This window comes from Hydra viridissima, unplaced genomic scaffold (genome assembly GCF_058129835.1).
Source record: "Hydra viridissima isolate aposymbiotic clone 2 unplaced genomic scaffold, HvirCarnegie_v1 scaffold_10, whole genome shotgun sequence".
NCBI classification, from domain to species: Eukaryota; Metazoa; Cnidaria; class Hydrozoa; order Anthoathecata; family Hydridae; genus Hydra; species Hydra viridissima.
The window spans coordinates 13,914,470-13,939,770 of NW_028324309.1; the positions used below are offsets into that span (position 1 = coordinate 13,914,470).

Sequence of the window (25,301 nt, forward strand, 5' to 3'; positions counted from 1 at the left end):
GGGGCTATTGGAATTCTCATTCGGAAAAATGGCATTTTGAAGTTTCCTATTACCAGAATCAGCTTCAGTTTATAGTTATCTAAATGACACTTTAACTAAACATAAATAATTGTAAATGTTTAATAAATGACCTGCATCATAAAGTTTGTATTTTTTTAAAATTCAATTACATAAACAAATCAAATAAAATTTAAGATTATTCGAAAGGTCGTTTTAAACTTATAGACATGCAAACTGATTTTTATAGCACAACAAGTTTTATATTTTTACTTCTATTTACTACCTATCCTCAAATTTTCACTGAGATCAGTAAATTTGTTGATGCTCTGTTTAATGAAAGGAACTTACAAAAGTGTATATAAATGTGCAGGCAAAAGTTGTTTTTCAATCTAGGAGTCTAAAATCTTTCTATGTTGTTCCACTCACTTCCAAGACTCAATTTTACACATACTGCTGGGTGCCAAATAGAAAGTTTGAACGTAAATAAATCTAAATATTCATTTCTGATGAACTTTTTGTTAATGGACAATATATTAATAGCTTGAACAATTTTATCTTTTAGTTTTTAAATAACACTCGATTTAAGGTTTTATTGGTTTAAAACTATTTATTACGAACTAGAAAAAAATTGCGCGAAAGTTAAAATAAAGACAAAAAGCTAATGGCAGTAACGAAATAAAATTGATTAGCAAAATGTTGTATAAATCATGATTACAAATAATTCTTTTAGTTAATTGCACTCAACCTCGGAATAATTCGGCGAGTAGCAGCTAAAAAAATTTTCTTCGTGCTGACCTTAAACGTAGTTTAAATTAAATCAAGTTAAACAGAATTTTTAAGTAATTTTCTCTTTGCTTTGTTGCTTTATTTAGAAAGCATTGTTGTAACTCGAATTGTTTTTAAAATAATGATGATAAAAAAAAAACTTTATTGCTCACCACTTACAAAAGATTTTAGTTTGTTGTTTAATAGTAAAGGTTATAGCTGTAGATGTGTATATATATAAAAAAATTATGAATTCCAAATTTTATCAGAACTAATAATAGTAATAATAGAAGTACACCAGGTAGTTTAATTTTAGTTTTTAAAACTATATAACTTACTGTGGGTTCTACATTATTCAGCACTTTAATCTAAGTCACTTAGATTCAATTCTATTGTAACAAATGAAGCATATTCCTTCGGCATATTTATCGCTTATTAGCACTCAATTCATCATATTCACATACACGAACAAAGATTGTTTGATTAACCTGATTTTACTCCAAGTTATTATTTTTAACAATATTTGCTGGCTTGAAAAAAAAAATTGTTAATTGAAAACTGGTTCTTATACCATGAACTGACAGCTAAACCATTCGGTCCAGCAGATTTCAAAAAACATGTTAAACATATAACTTGAGGTTTTATTTGTATCTTTTAGATTTTGCACAAATTAAGTCATGATGGGTTGCTTGAAGTTCTTGATTTAAACTTCCTGCTTGGAGACGGGAAAAATAAACCTACCGTTGACTCCCGATGAGCAATCTTGTGGATCTTTTATGCATTAAATACTTCAAACAGATGTTAGAGAAGGCTCAAAGAGCTTGACTTTGGTTATGCAGTTCCATGTCTGAAGTTTAGTGACACAAAGAGTGGTCAACAGTTTGGTTGGTATTGAGAAAGGTATGTTATTGTATATGGTTTGTAATGAATTTTGAGTGAGCGTGTAGTTTAGAAGTACTTGAATTATTAGACAACAACTATGAATCCTTCATTGAACGATTTTCTGAAAGAAAGACCTTTGGTATAACCCCTTAGTTCATTCAGTGTGTTACTTAGAAAAAGACTGTGAGACAGAAGGTGAGTTTAAGTGGGAAGAAAACGTGGAATTCCTTACAGAAACTGATTAAACCCGAAACCTCAGCTTTAATCAAAGAGTCAGTTGTTAATGAAGTGTGTTGTTAATGCACATATTCATATTATCCACTCAAAGACCTCATAAAGTTGTTTTTTTTTTAAAAAATTAAAATTTTATGCGATCACTGAGTGCATAATGTAAATATGTGCATTTGCACTTACGATCTATTGAAAGATTCTTAGAAATATGTCCCGGTTGTGAATTGTAGATAAAAGACATTAAGATAGTAAATAGCTCATTCAAAACCAGATGGTAATACAATATTAACAAATTAGTAAAAAAAGTGAACTGACTTGTGTCTCTTGAATACCAATTGTAATTCTCCACAAGACCTTAACATAGAAAACCTAAAAAGTTGATTTTTTACTCAGAACTTGAGCTAATTCAACCCATACTTGTTTTAATGGAAAAACTGTATATATTATCGAATAGTTTTCACTCTTATATTGACAAGTGAGCACTGAGATTAGACATTACAAGCTTATTCAAATGGCTCTGCGAAAAGTGTTAGTTCATATGAGATTTTATATGCAGATGGAAAAAAGTTGCACAATTCTTCAATCTTAGTAGGAAAAAATCTGTCATTATTGTAAGAGATATCAATAACAAACAAAAAAAATTTTTCCTGTTTCTTCGAGCGATCAATGAGGGGGAATTCTTCTTCTCTTTCTTCTTGTTCTTCATGTTCTTTTTGTTGCTCTTGTTCTTCTTCCTTCCAGAATAAATAACTTGAAAAATATAAAATTAAAAACACGTCTTCAAATTGAGATGCGTTAAATTGACTGTGGAAATAAAAAAACAGTAAAAGACTAAGAAATGTTTAAGAAAAGCATAATTGGCATTATTCTTTAGCCCCCACCGGATCACAATCTGGTTGTAGAGGGTAATCTCTTCTGTGGAGGAATGCAAAAAGAAAGAAAAAATTATAAGTCTGCAAAAATGCAAGTTGAAAAAAAAAAAGCTGTTCAAACTGAAAAATCTACAAGATATTTCTCGGTCAATTCTTCCTTCTATCAGCTTCAAAAAACATGTTTTAAAATCTTCTCTTACTTAAACGAGTCACCAGCTAGCTAAGTCTTGGTGATGATGAACTTCAAAGTAGACAAGATACGCTTTATGTAGGAACAAAATGCGGAGGTAATGGATTAAACAACTAATGGATGAGCGGTCAAATAAACAAAGACATCGAAAAAAACTTTTGAAAAGATTGAAAAGGTAATAATAACACAGATGATGATAACAAGTTTAGGAGCAAACATGGTCAATGGATTAACATAACAAATAATTCAGATATAAAGTCTATTATTTGTATATATTAAGTCTTGCCATTTTAGCTTCAGTTGGTTGGTCTCGATGAAAAATGTTAGATAAAATATGTTCAAAAGAAACCAAAAAGGAAGCAAATTTTTATTGGGGCCAATAGCCATGATAGTAGTCTGCCAGTAGATGTGTTGGACGAAATGCGTTTAATTAATATAAAAATGATCATTAAAGTATCAATAAATAAACAAACATAAAAGATATACATGCATGAAACTAGTGCTTCTAAAGATAGGAACTTGCTGCACAACACCCAGTTTTCATGTGGATGCTGCCACTTGGCCTTACAAGTATGCATTTCATTTCTTTCAGCAAACGTCATTGTTGGTTTTAAAAACTTGCATTTCTGGACAGTGAAATGGGTCTACTTCCACCCCATATAGATGGCTTTTTCAGATCAACTATCTTTATCATTAACAACAGTGGGCTAAAAAATTTTCGTCATCGAAAATGACTATTTCATTGAGTAAGTTGATAAATATCAATGTTGTTAGTTTTTCGTTCCGTAGCAATGTAAACATGATTGTAAACTGAAATATCTAACAATGATGAATAGTAATATCGTCCTTAAGATTTATGCAAAACTAACCAATTGAAACCAATACAAAGTTTTATGTGGCATTTTTGTTTCTACTGATAGCTAGCTACAAAATGCCAGTTCCCAACTTTTTTTCTCTTGATCTTAATAATGAAATGTCGTTTGCTTTACATTTGAAAAACTAATCAAAACAATCGTCAATATTAATTGTAATTCGCAAAAAAAATTATAAGCTTTGAAAAACCGAAAGAAAATAGATTAGAAAATACATTTTCAAAGTTCTGCAAAAGATCTCTTAAAAAAATTATGGCGTCTGCTTTTAGTAAACATCTAAACTGACTCGATTGCAACCACATGGACCACATAAACAAGAAGAAGTACTGTTGGTACACTTACAAACTCGTAATGTAAAGCATGGCTCTTTTAAATCTATATCATTTTCCAAATGTTGAGTTTCAAAATCTTCAAAATATCTTTTGTTTGCACAACAACAACAGTTTAATGTTAGTTAGTGGACATATTCCAGATAACCGTCGGCAACGAAACCGACGGGTTTTATCCAAATCAAATCTACAACCATTTCCTTTAAGTAATAGTCTACTTCTGTAAAGTCCTGGAAAAGGTTTATTTGTGGTATCCAGTTATTCGGACAGTTTCACGCGATCTTTGCTGAAGCTCTTGGAGCATTTCACTGAGAAAAGGCAGTTAGTTATTAAATAGAACAACAGCGTGCAAAAGTTTAAAAACAATGTTTTTTTTCTCTGTCTATTTTTAAAGAGGCATTTGCTGAAGTATGACAATGTAAGAAGAAAGGAAGAAATAATTTGCAAGAAAAAGTACAAATCCGTACAAGCAACGAAATCGCTCTGTAAATTATTTGCGTCATAAAACACAAGTTTAAATTAACAAGAATTTTTTATGTCAGCATAATTTCCATTCGGTTTAAACTTCTAATGTTTGAAATGTGTTTTCTTTTAAAACGTATTTTAGGAAAATAATAAAGAGAACTTTACCTTGAAGCGTTTTGTTATTTAAGAAATTCACCAAAAATATCCAAGCAAGGAAATATATATGGTTACCATAGTGTGAGGAGGGAAAAAAAGAAAAATTATAAGCATCCTTAAGTTTTCATTCCGATTCAAACATATAACATTAGATCCAAGAAAAAAGCGAGACAACCAAATTACCAGGCGAACACACATGTGCAATTACGTGAAAGTAGTTCAGTAACACTAGAAGATCTTTAATACTGTTTTTCCAAAAAAACAAGCAGAAAAAAATTGTAATTTCTTTTATGAGATGATGCCAGTAAAATTCTCAAAAACTCTGCGGTCATTCTGAATCAAACGCTAATCAAGAGAAAACTAGTTAAACTTATTTTAGAGAACCATGACTTAGTGGTTTAAACAAAAGTGCTAAACAAACTTTAAGATAAAACCCATTGTCTAGAATTACATTGTCATATACTAGAATTCAAGAAACATCTGCGGACACATAGAAAAGAAACGGTTGAAAAAATCTTAAGGAGTTTTAAAAAGAATGTTTTTTTTATTTTTTTTATTTTTTTTAATTTTTTTTTGAGGAGAACTTGAGGGGTTCTCCTGATGAGGAGAATTTTATGAGAAAGATTTTTGCGGAAATTCTCCTCCTGGAGAAATTTTTTATGAGAAGAATTTTTTAGAGATTGATGAGAGAATTTTGTGAAAAGGTAAATATTAAATTGAAAAATAAATCGTTCCCAAAGATTTGCACACTTCCATTTCCAGGCAATAATATTGTAATCATAATAACAAGAATTAAATAAAGGATAAAGATTAATAAGCATAGCTTAAATAAACTAACAACGATTAGAGTGTTACATATTTAACTTTACGGTAACATTTAAAACAATTTCTAAACCAAAAATCTTACTCACGCAGCAAAAACATTGGCAACTTGACCATGAAACTTTATCTATAAAACAAACAATAACCATAATTACCTAAAAAACTCCTCTACCACAAGTTTCGGTTTTGAACGTTCTTTAAATTAAGGGTCTGCGTATCGTTATTATTTGGAAACGATACGATAACGATACAATAACTGGGTTTTGAAAAAAATACCGATAACTTTGACAGTACAATAAGGTCTTTGGAAATGCAAAAGATAACATAACGATAAAATATTGTTATAAACCGATAATATCGTATGATTTTTCAACTTAAAAAAAAACATATCATTACTAACTTTTTCAAACGAGAAAAACCGATAAATACCGTTATTAAACTATATGGAAGGATACATTTCATAATTTATTCAACTTAAGTAAATATAAATTTATAAAAAAATTTTGAATTTTTGCTTGCAGTGGCGGATCAAGGGGGGGGGGGGCTAGGGGGGACTATAGCCCCGGGCCCCACAATTTTAGGGGCCCCGATTCAAAGTAAATAATTTTTTATTAACTCTGAAAATTAAATCTTTTACTAACTTAAAAGAGCCAAAGTTAAATTTACTAAATTGTCTGAAAACAAAAGCACAAAAATAAAATAACTGTCAACAAAAACGCTGCATTATATATTTTTTTCCGGTCTTTGACAACGAAGGAGCGCAACTACTTCTACAAAAAAAACTTAGCTGGTTTATTGAAAAAGACTATTCGGATAAGAACAAAAGGACGGTAATTAAAAAATTGAGCAACGGAGAAAACCAAGTTGATTCTTTAAGCGTATCTGACAAGTTTCGAGTGAATACATTTTTTGTCATTATTGACAAACCTGTGACACAATTAACTATAAGAAGTGATGGTTACAACCATGTAAATAAGTTATTTGGATTTCTATCGAAGCTGTTAACTATTAGTACCATGGAATTGCAAATTAGCGCGAAAAAAGTTGTAGACGTCTACTCAAATGATTTAGAAGATAGTTTCATATTTGAAATAGAACAATTTGTAACATTATTAAAGTTGCAGCCTCCGGGGTTTTTTTTCGCATAAAAAAGATAAATCTGAGACTGAAAACACATTGATTCCTCTGCATGTTTTAAGTTGGATTGTTGAAACCGATATTATTGATGTATTTCCAAATGTTTATATAGCATATTGCTTGTTTCTAACTATTCCCATAACAAATTGCGAGGCTGAGAGATCATTCTCTACTCTTAAAAGAGTTAAGAACATGCACCGATCAACAATGGTCCATAGTCGTTTAAGTAATATAGCAAGATTAACTTTTGAGTCAAAATTATTAAAAACTTTGGATTTCAGCGATGTGATTGCAGATTTTGCGGGGAAGAAAAGCAGAAAAAAATCACTCAACTTAGTTCAATAAAATGAATAAAAAATTTGTATATAAATAAATATCCGTGATAGCGCTTTCAAGAAAGTCTTAGTTTTACTCATTTTTGTCGTTGTTAGTGGAACGGGGCCTCCTACTTTTAGATAGCCCCGGGCCCCAAAAAGTCTTAATCCGCCACTGTTTGCTTGTCTAAAATTCCAAACCAATCATTGTCTTCAGCTGCCAGATCAATCACATTTGGAGTACTAGCACGAGAGGTAGCAGACGGAGAGGCAGGTCCTTCAAGGGCAGCAGCTTCATTGGCTTGTTCTTCAACTAAAGAGAGCAACCATTTCTTGATCTTTACTTTTCCATTGTTTTGCTGGATGTACAGGAGTTTTTCCACTGGTACTGGTTACAACTTGCTTTGTTTGTAGGAGACAATAGCACCTCAATTACTAAAAGTTCTTTCTGATGAAGCACTAGATGCAGGCACACAAAGCCATTTTCTTGCAGATTCTGCCAACAATGGAAACTTGTGTTGACATCCAATCCAGTGACTGCAGGTACCTTATGGTACACTTCCCATTCAGTAGTAATGGAAGACTAAGAAGCTGAATCGGAGGTAGCTAACTAGGATGTCACAAGCCAAATCAAAGAAAGGATCGTCATCAGGTTAAGAATCTTGAGATTTCATCTCTTCTAGTTGCCTGTCTTCAATCTCTTGTGTTGCCTGGATAAATTCTTGATGATTCTGAGATTGTGTAATAAGAGGGTCATTGGCCTCATCAAGTCCACCAATCTTTTTTAAAGCCTGACCCTTGAACAGAGGATTCATCAAGTTGGCGACTGAATAATGTAAGTTGGTTACTCCAGATTTTGGAAACCAGAAATCAATGACTTTGACTAGTTTTCGGTAAAACATCTCTGCTGTAGGAGACAGGCCACAACAAATAGCTTACAGAAGTCGGTATTTGAGCCCATACAGATGAGAGATAACTCTGTTAATTGGACACATTCTTGTCAGCACAGAAGCTTTCCGTAATATCCGAGATTTTCCTTAGAATTGGCAAAATTTCCTCAAAGAGGTCATACTCATCCTCACTGAGAATAGCGGGTGCAATTTTGTTAGGGTCAGAACCTGGATTGTCCCTGATTGAGCTCAAAGGTCTTCTCATTCTTACAATATTATCAATCATCATTAATGTGGAGTTTTTGACAGGTGAGATGATTTTGATATACTTTAAATCCTCCTTGTCAACTGTGTCGCTGTCCAACATGTTTTGAATCTCCTTCTTAATTCGCTCCTCTGACAAAGAGGACTTGTGGCATAGAGATGGCTGTTCTGTGGTTTTTTGAATGGTTGACTCGAGATCCAAAACTTCAAATGACTTGGCTTTTTTAATTGCAAGGTATAAAAATATTATATGTAGCGGGTAATATCACTAACATTTTAAATAGTATAAAATTTATACTACAACAAATCGACAAGTACCACGTAATTAGCTTACTTAGTAAAAGTAAGTTAAAGTATTAGTATAAGTACTACTATACTGAGTTATAAGAACTTCTATAAAAATTTACTTTCTGATCTAGTCTGTTTGCAATAGCTTCTGCAGTATGGCGTCCAGAAAAGGGTGACACACCAATAATAAATATCCGCAGGTTGAGTTCTTCATTGATGAAGTGGAGGGTGATGGCTTGGTAGGCGTTATTGTTCCAACTGTTAAAAGTGACAGTAAAAAATTAATTGTTAAGAAGCATGTTGAAAGTGATATTTATTATTTAATTATTGTACGTGGGTGTTGTTAAATGTGGTATTTGTAACTTAATTATTGCTATTATTGTTAATGGTAAATTTATTGGTGCGTGCTCTCCACAGACCTCTTTTTTATTATATATTCTGTTGGTGGAGCAGCATAGACACTCTTGCATTTATACCAGTTTAAATATATACTGTCTCTCCAAACGTTCAGCTCTTTTATATCCTCGAGATTTTACATGGCGCCCAATGAAAAACTATGAAGAGTTACCGAATTAAATGATTGAAGAAAGAAGTTTATCAAGAGTTAAGTAAAGTTTGAATTGTTGAACATTGAAGTAAGTGGAGTTTGTTATTTGTGACTTTGTTTGGGAAGATTTGATAGAGTTAGAATTTAATTGTTGAAGGTGTTGATTGTGACGAAAATTTGATTTTATTCTGAGTTGTTGTGCATATTTATTTAAAAATGGCAGCCGCGTTAGGAAGGAAAGTAGCGAGAAGGAAAGCGTTACGAGTAAGTTTTGTAAATTTGTTGAGCGAAATAAGAGAGGAATTAGAGAGTTAGGAGTTAAACTATTCAAAATTAATAGGTTTAAAAAATAATTTAAGCGAGAGTTATGAGAGATTAAACAATATTGATGAGGAAATATTAAACAATTTAGATCAAGAGGATATTGAAAATGACGTTTTGGAGAGTGCGGAAGTAGTTGAGTGTTATCAAGAGTTAATGGCTGGAGTGACACTAAAATTAAAAAGTATAAAAATAAATGAATCAGATAAAGATTCTGTTAAAAGTTTAAATAAATCAAAGTGTATTTTACCTAAGTTAGAATTGCCAGTTTTTAATGAGAATCCCTTAGATTGGCAGGGTTTTTGGGATCAATTTAATTTATCAATTCATAGGGATGAAGGTTTAAATGATATAGATCGATTTAAAAAAATATTTGTCTGGCCAAGCATTGGCTACTATTTCAGGACTTTCACTTAGTTCAGAAAATTATAAAGAGGCAATTGAAATCTTGACTAACAGATACGGGAATACACAAGTTTTAGTTTCAGCACATATGGATTCTTTGTTAAAAATAAAGAAAATTAAAGATTTAAATGATCCAGAAGAATTAAGAAAACTTTATAATGATATAGAGAGCTGCGTACGTAATCTTAGATCTCTAAAAATAGAAACAACAACTTATTGCTGTTTATTAATTCCTATGCTTAAGGAGAAACTGCCTAATGAACTTTTAATTTTAATTTCTAGGAAATTTTCCGGAGAGTTGTGGACTTACGATGAAGAATTACAAGCTAAAGAGTGTTGTGCCAAATATCTTTTAAAATCAAATTATGATAAAATTGAACATAAAAATTTGATATACGATTCTTTAAACAAAAATGCACAGCAAAATTCTTCTCATAATTATAGAAACAAAAATAACTTTACAACATCAGGTTTTCATACACAAAATAGAAGAGCACCAGAACAAAGAATTTTACAATGTGCATATTGTTCAGAAAACCATAAGCCTTCTCACTGTTTAAAAGTAACGAATTTAGATTCAAGAATTGAAATTCTAAAAAAGCAAAAGAGATGTTTGATCTGTTTAAAATTAGGTCATATATCAAAATTATGTCATTCTAACTATTCATGTTTTCAATGCAATGGAAAACACCACATCTCTATTTGCAATAAGAAGCAAACCGAAACAAGTGCAACTCTTGTAGGTGTGTCTGATAGCATTTTGCTACAGACAGCAAAGGCTAAGTTTTTTTAATTCAGAGAGTGAATGTGGAGTATTCAGAATATTATTTGATAGCGGTAGCCAGAGGTCTTATATTACCAAAGATGCATGTGAAAGATTGAAATTAAAAACTATATGGAAAGAAGCTATAATAATAACAACATTCTGTTAATTTTATAATTCCAGGGTTAAAAAGCTCGATGTTGTTCAACTTAAGGTAAAACATAGAAAATGCTAATTTGTATGTGTATGTCGAGGCTCTGTGTGTGCCAGTTGTTTGTAGCCCTTTGCAGAGGCAAGAGATATCTCAAGCGTGTAAAAATTACCCGCATATTTCAAAATTAATTCTAGCTGATTATGATGATGGTTCCAAAGATTTTCCTATTGACTTATTGGTAGGGTGTGATTTGTACCATAAATTTATGACAGGTAAGGTTATTAGTGGGGTTGAGGGCTGTCTTGTAGCTTATTCCTCTGTTCTAGGATGGGTGTTAAGTGGCCCAATGCCTTCTATAAATAATGTTAATAAGAAAGTAATCATGAAATTACGCATTGATGCTAATTTAATAGGGAGTGTGGAAGATGTGCGCAGTGAGATTGATAAACTAAGAAGTGATTTACAAAAATTTTGGAGTGTGGAGAAAGTGGAATCCACTGATGAGTGTGTAATACATAAATTCGAAAATGATATTATGCATAACGGTGAAAGATACGTAACTAAGCTTCCTTTTAAACCAGATCACAATTTTTTACCAGATAACTATAAAATTTGTGAGATTAGACTAAATAGGTTAAAGAAGCGATTGAGTGATAAGAATTTGTTAAGTAATTATGACGCCATTTTTAAAGAATACGAAACGAATAAAATTATTGAAAGAGTTCCGGAAAATGAAATCGCTAAGGAACCAGGAAAAGCACACTACCTAGCACATAGGCCAGTTGTAAGAAAGATAAGGAAACTACTAAGATAAGAGCAGTATTTGATACTTCCTGTTCTAACAATGGATTGTCCTTAAATGATTGTCTTTATTCAGGGCGAAATCTATTATCCAAAATATTTGATGCACTACTGCGATTCCGATTAAATTATATTGCCATATTAGCAGATATCAAACAAGCTTTCTTAAATGTAGAAATTTCTAGTGAGCATAAAGATTTTTTAAGATTTCTCTGGTATAAAAACGTGGACAATGATCACTGCGAAAATAACGGTGCTTTCGGGTACTGCCGTTCGGAACTTTAGGTTGACAACCAATTCGGCTGTTTCGGAAACAACTCTTTCCTTTTGCTTGCTGATGTCGACAAAAAACAACGGATACAAATTTTTATATTCAAGCAGAGACAAACCTGATTGACAAACAAGCTCGTTTGTGCCATAATATTTTTCGTCAAAAGTGAACGCGTCGGAATGGGCCATAACCACTTTCTTTTCTCCAAAATTCAAGTCGTAATTGTAGTTTGGATATTTAATCCCATTAACGGTCACAAAAAATTGTCGACATCGAAATGATCGAATACGGCTGGATTTGCGGTTTGACTGGAACCTCTGTTTGTCTGAAGACCGAACACGATATATCTCGGAACGCTTTTGTCAGTGATTCTTCCAAGGGTCCAAGTGAATTCTGTTAGACCAGCGGGAAGGGCTTGCCTTTCGACTTTGATTGCTTTGTAAGCCACTGGAACGGAGATTTTCTTTGCCATTAGATTCAAAAATTCGGATTTTTTCAAAACATCCAGCTCAATTCGAGGCAATTTTTTGATGTCGATCATTCCTGTACTAACAGTCCCCGCTCTGTAAATGGCGTCGTCGTATTCTTTTTTTGTAAAGGTGATCGTGTGTCTGAATCCGTAAACGGCTTTGTCGTATGTTTCGCAAAAACCAAAAATGTGTTTTAAAGGCACCCTAAAAGAAAATGCACCAATGGATGTGGTGTCTGCAAACAAGTGGTCTCGCTTGACGATGAACCCCGCGTTTCCAGTTGCGTTTGAGGTGTCTTCATACCACATTTGCTTCAAACCATCGAAAAGCTGAAAACCGAAAGGATATTTTAGCAATCCAAGCATGGTTGTTCCCTGTCCTGGATACATGACTCTTTCCACTTGCTGTCCTGATAAGTCGTAAGTGACATCACTGAACAAATACATGATGGCGTTGTTCACCAAGGCAATTTAGTCTGCTGCCGCGTAAGCAGTTCCGTCCGCTTTTTTCAGAACATCTTCGACGAGGATGTAAGCCTCAGACGGAAGTGTCTACACAGACTGGCAATCAATCTCAAAAACGATCGATCCTGAAGAATTTAATTCGAGGTTTGTTGGAAGGTACTCGAAAAAATCAACTTTTTCAATGCCTTTGTCGTAGACTGGCATTTCGTCAATTATTAATCTGTCGCTGTTTATCATTTTTTAAAATGAGAAAAAAAATTTTTATGTCATTTTTGATTCGTCAAAAAAATCACGCAATCAAAAGCCCGCTCCCCATTTTGACCAGATCTTGGATTCTGGAAGCGTTCTTTTTTGTCATTTTCTCTTTTGCTTGGATGGACGAGCCAAACATTTTTTTATGCAGCTCTTCCATCGGATTAATATACGCGTATGGATCCACCTTTGCTGCTTCGTTTACAATCGTGTTAACCAATTGGTTTGGATTGACCGTCCCCGTCTTGGCGTAAACTTTTTCAATCGCTTTTTTCCCTTTGTCGATGGCAACGTCTCTGGCGGTTGATATGGCAGAAGAGGCCAATTCTTTTACGGCAGATCTGGCGGCGGTGATCGCTTCTCTTCCAATTTCGCTTGCTGCTGCTTTCCTCAATAAATGAAGAGATGACTTTGATGCGTTTGATGCTATCATTCTCCTCAAAAAATTTTTAAACGTGTCAACGATCCCTCCTCCTCCTCTGACGTTCTTTTTTAAATATCTTCTGTTGTTCACAATGAGCATTTTTTTAAAATGAGAAAATATTTTTTTTTAATTCGTGTTTCACGACTCGATGTATTTTTGAATCGATCGGTATTCCTCTTTGTTTATTTCACCCTGCCTCAAAAGCTCGTCACAAATGGCAACAGCTTCGTTTCTCGATCCGATATTTCCAGCATGACCAGCGGCGATGTTCAAACTAAGCCTTTGAACAAGCGCATTTGGAGAATGATTACTCCGCGACCTTTTGTTCCCCTCGTTTTTGTGTAATTTTTTTCCCAAAATTTTGAAACAATATTCTCCCACTTTTTACTTCTCGAAGCTTTTGGTATGGTTGGCTTCCCTTCTCTCTCCATTGCATGGTTTCGACCATTATTTTTTCATAATTTTTCAAGTCCTCGTTTGTTACCTTTGTCATATCATGTCTGGATCTTGTGATCAGCTCCCAAAAACCTAAAGTACCCTCATACTTTTCTCCATCAATAATAATGTTGTTATTTTCAATAAAAATTTCTTTGTCTCCAATAAACATTTTTCCGCGTTCTTTTGCGTGGATTCCAAACACTCTGTCTGCAACAGCTGCTTTGGCTGCGTATTTTGACAAATAATCAAAAGCAGTATTTCCAAAATTCATTTTTTCAAAAGACGTCTCGCTTTTTGGGTAAGTCAAAGCCAGTGGAATGTTTCCATCCTCTTTGTATGCGATGCTCTTTATCTCGTTTTTCACTTTTTCGTTGCTCTCGATCAACGGTTGAAAAAACTTTGACAGATCAGTCTGATAATTTGCATTGGAAACGTTTCAGTTGAGGCTCTCATTGTAAAGCTTCTCCCTGTTTGCCATGTAATTTTTTACAATCTCATCTCTCTTTTTCGGTTCTTGTATTTTAAAGAACTCCATTTTTTAAAATACGGAGAAAAAAAACTTAAACAAAAAACGAAAACTCGTTTGCGTTTGCGTTCATTTTCCTTTTTTGTAAAGGTTGTTAAATGCTTGAATGGCTTCTTCTCTTCCTTTTTGAATCAACGACTCTTTGGTCAATTCGTCAATGCTGCTTTTTGTTTTTGTTCGGATTTCTTCGGTCATGGTTTTAAATTTTTGAAGCTCGCTGAGGATTAGTTCGTATTCGGAATCGCTCATAAACCCGTCCATGAGCGATTTTGAAATGTGATCGCTAATCGTGTTCGATTTTGACTCGGAAAGAACTTTTATTTTTTCGTGCTTCTCAGTCTTCAACAACATTTTTTTGTTTTGATGGTTTCCGAAATTGGACAAAGCACCCATTCCAACCGCAATCCCCTCGCACGCATTAGAAACTGGAGTGGCAACGACGGTTGACAAAAGTTTAATGCCTGTAATCCCCAAACCAATGCACAACGTTTGTAACCCGTCGTCTGCAAACCGAATAATTTTTGCCACTCGATGGTACTTTTTGCTCAAAGCCATTCTTTTCACTTTTTCATCCTACATTTCTTTTTGGATCTCACCTATTTTTTGAAGGCGGTAAACGTGTCCTCTATCGGATGGTGCTGTTGGAAGAACTGGATAGGTTGGAAGAACTGGATAGGTTGATGCCGTTGGAAGAACTGGATAAATTTTTTCAGTGTTTTTTATTATCTCCATCTTTTTAACAAAGACAGATTTTTTTAATTCGAATCGATGTGATTTATTTTGTAAAGCATTTCGCCTTTTTTGACAATGACGTCATCACCACTGTTGTTGGTTATATCCAAAACGATGTCTTCCACAGGCTCAGAAAAAATGGCATCGTTTTTGTTAAAGTTGAATTTTTCGCTGATCGATTGCATCAAAGTGACGACTGCAATGCCTCTGAATAGATAAAGTCCAACGGACAACGATATTGTTGTATTAGAAAGAGCAGCAAATTTTATGTCTTTTTGAGCAAAAATCTCGTGTTGCGCATTTATGTTAAAACAGTTTGGGTGATCCAATTTTTTTTCGTAACAATAATATTTTGGGATGTTTTTTTTTGCAGGTTTTTGATTATCTCCACCAAATTTTCCAGCTCTTTGATTCTTTCCACCAAATTTTCTAAATTTTTGGTTCGATCCGACTCTTTGAATCACTCCAACTCTTTTATCCTCTCACCCATGTGTCCCAAATACATTTTCGAGATCTCCAAACTCGAATCGACATGTTTTTCTGCAGAGGAAACGTTTTTATAAAACTTGTGAGGGGCATGCATTTTTTATATGAAAAGAAAATGTTTTAACTCATTTTATTTTCATTTTTTTTCTTCGTGTTTTTCACATTACTTCGTCAGATTCCATTTCCCCCAAATCCAAATCTTCACCCATGATGCTTTGAACTGAAGGTGCATTTTTTGCAATGACCACTTCGGGAATCCTAACCTGAATGGACTCGATCTGCGCTCCGACAAAAACACCTTCAGTTTTCAAAGAGGCGACGGCATAGCACTTTTGTCGAACATATTCCAAAGGCTTCATTTTCACAAGCTCTTTCGTTTTCTTTTTGAAAAACAAAGAAGAAACCTCAATGTTTTTTTCGATTTTCTTTGTAAACAATTTTCCGAAAAAAATGGGCGCTGCGTGTGGCATCTCAGATTTGTTTTTAAAAATGGACAGATCCTCTGTCGTTATTTTTTTCGCTCTTCCTCCTTTTTTCAAAGTGGGAATCATTTCCTTGACTTTTTCGCGAAGAAATTTTGATATTTTTTAGTCGTCTCGATAAACTTTTTTTCTTTTTCGCTCATTCCGTTTTTTTCGTTGAAACCGAGAAAGGACATGGAATATCCCTCCAGCTCGTTTGTTCTAAAACTGCAGTTCTCAAACACACCCAGAGAAAAGAAAACGGGGGTTCTTAGAATAAAAGGACCTTTTCCAGAGGGGTACTCATAAAAAAGCGGAATCTTTTGGTACCGAATTGGTTTGGTTGCGGAATAAATCTCTCCAACCGATAATTTGCTCTCATCAAAATTTTCAATCGTTACGAAATTCATCTTTTTAAAAAGAAAAGAAAATTTTTTTATATCATTTTTTCAAACGGATCAATTCTTTATTGTCCACCCATGAGTTGAACGAGTCTGGATATCCTTTCCATTTGACCAATGATTTGCTTTTTGTTCTGCGAATTATTTTTTCAATCCTGAATATGCTCTGATCCGTCTTTTTCATCTCCTGCTCGAAAAAGTTCCTTGAATGTCTTCACCTTTGACGTCGGTAACCTTGTACGTGGGTGGATCCGTTCGCTGAATTTTTGACACGGTAAAAACCTCCTCGGTCCATCTCGGCGTGTATCCTTTTTCAAAATTGGTCTTCTTTTTTGTGATCCTCACTTTGTCACCCATTAAAAATTTCGGCTCTGGTCTTTCTTTTTGCATCTTTCCATTCAGGTTCATCCATACCATATTTTTATTCTTTTCCTCGCTGGCCTCAATTGGAGTCATTTTTATGGACGAGTGTTTTGTGCTGTTGTAATTTTTTACCATTTCATCCAAAACGTCAATGTATTTATTGGTGCTGTTGGCTGAAAAATATTTAAACATTCTCTCTTTCATCGTTCTGTTCCATCACTCAACGACACAACTTTTTTCCTCGTTTTCAGTGGAATATAATTGAACACCCAGCGCTTTCACGTGCTTGCTGTAAAACTCTTTTCCTTTGTCCACCCACATTTTTTCACATTTTCTTTCACCAAAAGTTTTTTTCAACGCTTCAGCCACTTCAAGTCCCGTTTTGCTTTTCAACGGAACGATCCACCCATACTTTGAAAACACGTCGATCACCATGAGCAAATATTTTACACCCTTGTTGAATTTTGAAAACGATTGCATGTCAACCAAATCGACAGCCCATATTTCATCGATGTCGTTCACAAACACTTTTCTTTTTTTAAAATGGCGAATGACCGGTTTGTGAAGCTCCTCTGCAAGCTGATCCGTCTATTTTAAACTTGAAAAAAAATTTTTTTTTTTGCAGAAACACCCAATCCGAATTTGGCTATGGCTTTGATGATGGGCTCGATAAGCTTTCTTTCGTTTATTTCTTTTTGAGTGGGGTTTGGAATGAAGTTCATTTCTTCAAGCATCATTTGATCTGCCAAATTTCTGCTTTTTACGTCGTTTAAATATTTATAGGCCAAATCGTGGTGGTACGCTGCATTGTCCACTCGGTCCACTGGTTTGCTCCACTCTTGGTACATGTCGGTGGATGTGAGCCTTTTGTCCAGGTTTGTGCCAGGTCCTGCAAAATTCATTCCTGGAATATGCATTTCTCCTGGAAATTTTGCCCACGGAAGCTTTATTTTTTTTGAAAAATTGTTGATCGATTCGACCAAGTCTCCCCCTTTTGTTGAAGATGATCCATTGAGAGCATGCGTAGAAACAAACTTGCATTTGGTCGTTCCACAAGAGTCGCAAGTCCCTTTTATCATTTTTCTGTTGTTTTTTGAGATTTCGTTTCTCAGATGTATCATTTCTGTTTTCCTTTTGCATTTGACACAGTACATTTTTTTTATTTTAAATAATTATTTTTAAATTAAAAAAATGGACGTAACCGATTTGTCATGGAATAATGGAAAAAACAAAAGGAACAACAACGATCTTTTACCAAGAAGCATTCGAGGAATCATCGTTGGAAAATCAGGTTGTGGAAAAACAACCTTGCTTCTCAATTTACTGCTCAAGCCTAGATGGTTGGATTATAACCACTTGCAGGTTTTTGGCAAATCTCTTTTCCAACCAGAGTACAAAATACTGAAAAGTTCGTTCGAGAAAAATTTACCAAAAAAGGTTATCCTCGATTTGTTCAAGGTACAAAACGAAATGGAAAAATTAAATTTAAACCCTGAATGCGTCATCAACGACCTTTCAAAAAATTATTCAGAAACCGATGACATGGAGCGTCAATTTTTTGAAACGGCTGACGATGTGCCTGAACCTGAAGATCTCGATTCAACAAAAAACAATTTAATGATCTTTGACGATTTGCAATTGACCAAACAAAACAAGTGCGAAAAATATTACATCCGAGGAAGACACTCCAACGTTGACTGCTTTTACCTCGCTCAAAATTATTTTATGCTACCCCGTCAAACCATCCGAGAAAACACCAATTTTATTTGCCTGTTTCCTCAAGACTCAAAAAATATTGACCACATCTACCGAGACCACGATTCGAGCGACATGAAAAAAGAAGAGTTCATAAAATTTTGCAGACATTGCTGGTCTGAACCTCACGGATTTGCCGTTATCGATTTGTCGTCAAAAAAATACGATGGAAAATATCGAAGCGGATTTAACAATTTTTATTTTCCAAAAGAAGCCATTTAAAAAATTTTTTTACCCATTAAAAAAATGTCAGGCATAATCATCGATGTGGATGGAACATCCAACATACTAATAACAGAATTTTTGGACAAAATCGTTTTTGAAAAAGGAAAAAAATATGAGATGGCTTTTCTCGGTCTTGAGACGTACAACAGCTTTCCAAACATCACCAGCAAAAACAATTCTTTCCGGTACAGCATGACCAACGGTGCCAATTGGGAAAACGTCGCCATTCCAGAAGGAAGCTACGACATTATCGACATCAACAATTATTTGCAAAAAACCGTCTCAAACACAATCAAAAATTATGCGTCTCAAAGCGCAAGCTACGTTACCGCAAATAAAATCAGCTACTCACCAGAAAATATCAAGATTGGATCCAATTCAAACACTTTAAAATCAACCATCAAACTTGGATTGAACTATATGATGGACCTGAACGTTGAAAACAGCATCGCCTCCCTTTTGGGCTTCACAAAAAGACAATTAGACTCCAATTCCGAATACGAGTCCGACGACATTGTCAGATTAACAAACGTCAAAACGACCAGAATCGTCAACAACGTTATCGGATCGGCATACATCAACGGATCACAATTAAACTGCATCTACTCCTTTTACCCCTCTGTGGGTCCTGGCTTTAAAATCATCGAAAGACCCACCCATTTGGTTTACCTCCCTGTCAAAGTACCAGAAATTTCCACGATGGTCACACGCGTTGTCGATCAAAACGGTAATCTAATCGACTTTCGCGGCGAGGACATCACGATCCGTTATCACATTCGAGAAGTGAAATAAATATTTTTTCCGGCATTTAAAAAATGAGCAATTACATTCGTTTCAAATTAAATGTGTCTCAGGGACAGATCGATAAAATAAAAAAATCAATCATTGAAGGAAAACCAGCGAGCATCCGTATTTCAAAAGATAATCTACAAGGAAACGACGTTTTACTTTTAACAGAAAGCCAACATCGAAAAATTGTGGACGCTCTCAATCGAGGAGTTGGAGTCACCATAAAAATGAGCAAAACTCAATTGGAACACAACGCAAAAATAGAAGGAGGATTTCTTGGTGCTCTTTTACCTTTATTGGGAAGGGTTGCAGCTAAAGCCGTCCCAGTTTTTGGTAAGGCCGCTTTGGGCGGGGTTGCCTCTTCTCTTGGATCCAATATGATCGACAAAATTTTAGGAAATGGAATAAAATCAGAAGGAGGGTTTCTTCCTTTTCTTTTACCTTTATTGGGAGCTCTTGCGCCCACTTTGATCAAAAATTGTTGGAAATGGTATTGCTTACCTCAAAAGCAATGGAAAAGGGATGAAAATTGCCACATACAAAGGAGACGGACTGTTTTTAACACCCTGGGCCACAGGAAGCTCACTCAAAGATGGATTATACTTCAAAAGAGACAGAAAATATGTACCCATCCTATCTTGATTGCTTTTGGGACAAAACTCCCCATTCTCAAGAATCCTTTTTAAAAAAAATTTTTTGAGTTAAATAATTTTCTTGGCATAATAAAATGAACGGAAAAACTAGGATCTTGCGAAATGAGGACGGAAAAATTAAAAGCATAAAAACACTTGACCCCATTGAATATTTAAGAAGCAAAGGAGTAGGATGGCGCGAAATTGAAAGGTACAAATCAATTCTCGAACAAGAACTAGAACAAAAACAAGAACAAAAACAAGAACAAATAAAAAAAGAAATTTTTCGCGCAAGATTTAAACACCTTTGCAAAAATTAAAGCTTTTTTTTCATTACGCGTGTTTATCACGTCATGAAAAAAATGTTTTTTTTTGACCGATTTTTTTCTTATTTTAAACCAGAAAATTTTCACCCCCGCGATTATCAAAAAAAAAACCAGAACGGAGATGGAAAACATTTTCAACCCGCGATAATACAAAAATCTCAGAACAGAGATCAAAAATAAAAATGAGCCAGAACCCGCATTTTATAGTAGTCGCACTCATCACGAAAAAGGCTTTTTTCATAGCCACAATTCTGTTAAAAACATTATTAAGCTATGGGAAAAAAAATATTAGTGAAAAATTTTAGTGAAAAACTCCAATTTACCTTTTGTACTAAAACTTTTTCAGTTACCTGCTGGATTAGCATATTCGATGACAATTAGAGTCAAGAAATATGTTTGATAGGGTGTATATCTTGTAATACGTAAAAGAACTAGACAATTTTTTCTTTTTTCAAAGTTAATATATGAACTTTGATTTACATTTATGCTAGGTCAACGAAGTGAATTACTTGATTCATATTTCATGAATCAGGCATCAGGCCAAGAAAATTTTAATGTGAAGCTTGTTTAATACTTTTTGTTCTATTTTTTTAGGCCGATAGAAAAGTGGTCGTAAAAAAGAAATCCGTACTGTCAGTTTTGTAGATTTTGTAATGTAAAATATGTTTTGTTACTTTAAATTTTTTGGAAAAAAGCTCTTGTACTATAATTGTGCATTTATTTACGTCACTGTTATGTTTTTTGAACGTTAAAGTCACAAAAAGCTCAAAAATATTTGTGATTACTAAGTTACGCTCAAAGCATAACAAACATCATTAGAACGTTTAAAAGAAATTCGGACCATATGTCAGTTGGGATATCAGGATCAACTTTATACGCTTATGGAACTTAATCCCCCAAAGAGGACATCGTTGTGCATCTTTACTTGCATGCGTTAAGAATGCGTCCAAAACATTAATTACACGTTTTTTGTACGTTCACGAGCTGGCTAGGTTGTGATACTAGCCTTTTTATCGATCTGGTCATATGATAATACATTTCAGATAAATTAAATTGTCATTGATTTATTTACTAATAATCCGTGTTAAGGGTTACTCACAGCAGGTAAAGTTAATATTATGAGAATATTTCAAAGGCACGGTTAAAAGTCCTCAGACGCTCGGACTAAGTAATTCCAATAGGGCCCCTTTTGGCAGTATTGGTATTCTTTTTTTTCTGGAAATTTTTTTCCGCTACGGATTTAAATTTATATCGGGAAACAATATTATGGACAAGCCGCATAATTTTGATTCCTTAGTAACTGAAACTTGCGCCGCGGAAATAAGTTTATGGGGGAAGTAAATTTGTACGACACCTTACGTTTACTCGAACTGTCACTAAAGCAGCCCATGTATAATACTAAAAGATGTTCTGTAGAAGATCAAATAGACGCTATTTTTATCTGCGGCATTTAAAAGTACAACCTTCTGGGGTAGAAAATACCCCGTCGTCCTTTAATGGTTAAAAATATTGTAAACTGTAACCTCTTTCAATCGTGAATACTTTTAAAATTCTAAGTTTTATTCGAAATTAAGCAACGGAAACCCATACAAAGTTTTATGTAGCATATTTCTTCTGATAGTTAAGTATAAAACTCTAGTTCCCATTATATTTTACTTTATCTAATAATGAAACGTAGTTTGTTTTACATTTGAAAAACGAATCAATTAATAACAATATGTTTTGCAATATCCTACAATATTACAAGCCTTTAAAAATTGCAAATAACGTTCCAGAGAGAAAATACTTTTTCAAAATTCAGCAAAAGACCTCTCAAAAAAAATAACGACCAGCTTTTAGTAAACATCTAAATTGATTCGATCGTAACCGCACGGACCACATAAAGAAGAAGAACTTGTATTGGCACATTTACAAACTGGTAAGATGCAGCATGGCTCCTCCAAATCTATATTATTTACAAAATGTTGAGTATTGGTATCTTCAATATATCCTTTCTTTCCGCAATAACAACAGTTTAAAGTGAAGTAGCGGACATATTCAAGATAACCATCGGCAACAAAACCGACGGGTTGAGTCTTAACCATATCTACAATCATTTCCTTTAAGTGATAATCTAGCTCTGTAAAATCCTTGAAAAGGTTCATTTGTGGTATCCAGTAATTCGGGCAGTTTCTTTCACGCAATCTTTGTTGAAGCTCTTGGAGCATATCACTGAAAAAAAGGAGATAACTCATTAAAAAGTACAGCCGTATGCTAAATTTTAAAAACAATGTTTTTTTAAAAAACCTTTTTCTCTTTTTGTCTAATTACAACAAACGGATTAGTAGAAGAACAGCAAGTTAAGATGTAATATTACAATAAGTACAATAATGCTACAATAAGTACAGTCGTTTTGTAAAATGTTTTTCTCCTTAAGAAGGTTTAATTGATCAGGAAACTATGCAATTTAGACTTGTATATCTTCTTTAAAATAGCTTTACTTCAAAAATGCATTATGAGAAATATTGTCAACTTTCCCCGAGAAGCACTCTGTTATTTATGAAGTTCACCCTGAAATCTCAGCATAAAAACTGATTTAGCTAGCTAAATAGAGCTGTCTTGTTGATTTTTTTGTTGTCTATTAATGATCAAACATAAAAGTTGGTTAATTAAGCTGCTCTAACCTAAGCAATAAGTTTCAAGTGAAACTTGTTTTTCTCAAACATCACAGTTTCCTGAATATAAGAAAAGAACTCTCGATGCAAGAAAAGTATAACAAAAGCATAATCAAGAAATATCGTAAAACTCATCAGTTTGTCCATAGTCTATCTCAGAAAGAGCTATGTAAATGTTAAGTCTATAACGATCAGCGAAAAATCGAAAAAGCTCAGACATGCATCGTTAGGTACCCTTCAGTAGCAGTAAAAACTTATCTGAGGCGATCAGTCAACGCTTTTGGATATATAATATTCAGATCAGAAGAAGTTATGCGTGTTGAAATATGAAGTTCTGCCAAAAACAAAAAACAAAAAAAAACCAATAAATAGACTGGATTCCCTTAAAATGATTATGGGATTCTATGCTACTCCAATATCAAGCTCCGATATTCATTTATTGTAAATGGTTTACACGACTGTTTTGTATCTAAAGCAACTAACTTCTGAACTCATAATAAAGTACCTATGAGAAAACTTCAAGCGCAGTGAAATACTCTTCCATTAAATCTAACTAAATTGAGAAAAAAACTTACAAAAATAACTGTAAAACTAATGAGTAAATTGAAAAAGAACCGCTCATAAATATTTGCACGCAACCATTTTATGCATGAAAATGGTAGCGTGTAAATGTTTTTGGCATTATAGCTATGATTGATATTTTCAAACCATAGTTATAATGACTAAATACAGATTGAGGAGTTGATAAGCATAGTTATAATATACTTACGATTAAAATGAAGCAATTTTTAGTTTTGTTATAACGATTACTCAAACAGAAGCAATAAAATATTAGCACCTTGACCATGACAATTGAATATAATACAATCAAACATAAAATCAAAATACCTGAAAAACTTCTCTACCACTTGATTCGGATTTGAACACTCCCAAAATGAGTTCGGTTTTTTCTCCACCAGAGTGAGTAATATACATTTGAGAGCGTAACTCGGTATTACTTTTCCTTTGCGATTGAAATGGCGCTTGTTGACTGCTTTTAATGCTAGAAAAGCAGAGCGAGCGCTTGATGGAATATTGTCTGACAAAATAATTTCCGCCTGAGAAAAGGAATATCGCCACTCTAAAGAAGGGCTTTGACCGTAAGTGGTGTATTCAGGCTGTTCTAAAAAACAAAAACATGTTCATTTCTAAACTACCTGTCAGCTCATGGTGTGTTATACAAATGTCAGTCGTTTTTAGTTGAGTTTTATTCAAGAAACCACGCGTTTAACGCTTTTACCTGTAAACAGTTTGACAAGGGCAATGGTTGAAGTTTTTGGTGTCACGTGACATCCTAACGTTCTAATGGTGGAAACAGCTTCAAAGCTCGGCCAATGCTTCCTTCTTTCTGGATCAAAGAACCCTATTTTTAAAAAGTCTTTGTTAAAAGAACTAGAACAATAATTGCAAAACTTTAAAATTGGTTTAACTTGATTAAACACTTTACTTAGCCTACCTTTGGCCACCTCGGGCCAGAATCTGCAATGAAGAGCGAGAGTTCGCATTGTATATAACATTTTAAAAAAGTTACATGGAGTTGTTTCACTATTTGGTAATTTCCAGATCCACGGATATTAGAAAAATCTTTATACAAAAGGTCACCTCGTTTGAAATAGCGAATTTTTTAAAAATGTCATTTTGTTAATGTTATTCAAAATTTAACAACTCTGTTATAAAAACAATTAGTTTTAAATGAAATGCCATCAAATCAAGATAAGAAGCGAGAAAAAATTTTGCATTTTCTCGTTGAAAATCCTAGTATATCAAACAAAACAATATCTAAAGTGCTGTAAATTGCTTTGAGAACAGTGCAGAGCGTTGTGAAACAATTCAAGGACACTTGTACAATCAAAAGAAAATCAGGAAGTGGAAGAAAAAAAATTTTAGTCAGACAAGATCTTGGTAAAAAAGTGAAAGATGCCTTAGACAGAAATCTGGAGATTTCTGTTCGAACTTTAACGAACAAATTAAAAACAAGTGCTTCCACTATACAAAGAGTAAAGAGAATTTGTGGCTATAAATCTTATAAAAAGAAAAAAGTTCCTCGTCGTGAAGAAAAGCAAGAAAATGTCGCAATTCAATGTTCTAAGCTACTCTATAATAAATTATATGCTAAAAAATCTTG

At 33.9% G+C, this 25,301-nt stretch overlaps 2 protein-coding genes across 2 annotated transcripts; both read right to left on the minus strand.

Moving 5' to 3' along the window:
- Positions 1–11,992: 11,992 nt before the first annotated feature.
- Positions 11,993–12,655, minus strand: LOC149883224 (uncharacterized). Its single transcript, XM_090101029.1, has one exon. The coding sequence runs from the start codon at positions 12,653–12,655 to the stop codon at positions 11,993–11,995; it is 663 nt and encodes a 220-aa protein (XP_089957155.1).
- A 9,663-nt stretch (positions 12,656–22,318) lies between these two features.
- Positions 22,319–24,681, minus strand: LOC145181624 (uncharacterized). Its single transcript, XM_090101030.1, has 3 exons — positions 24,417–24,681; positions 24,026–24,299; positions 22,319–22,694 (listed from the first exon to the last, which is right to left on the minus strand). The coding sequence occupies exons 1-3, from the start codon at positions 24,679–24,681 to the stop codon at positions 22,319–22,321; spliced, it is 915 nt and encodes a 304-aa protein (XP_089957156.1).
- Positions 24,682–25,301: the final 620 nt, after the last annotated feature.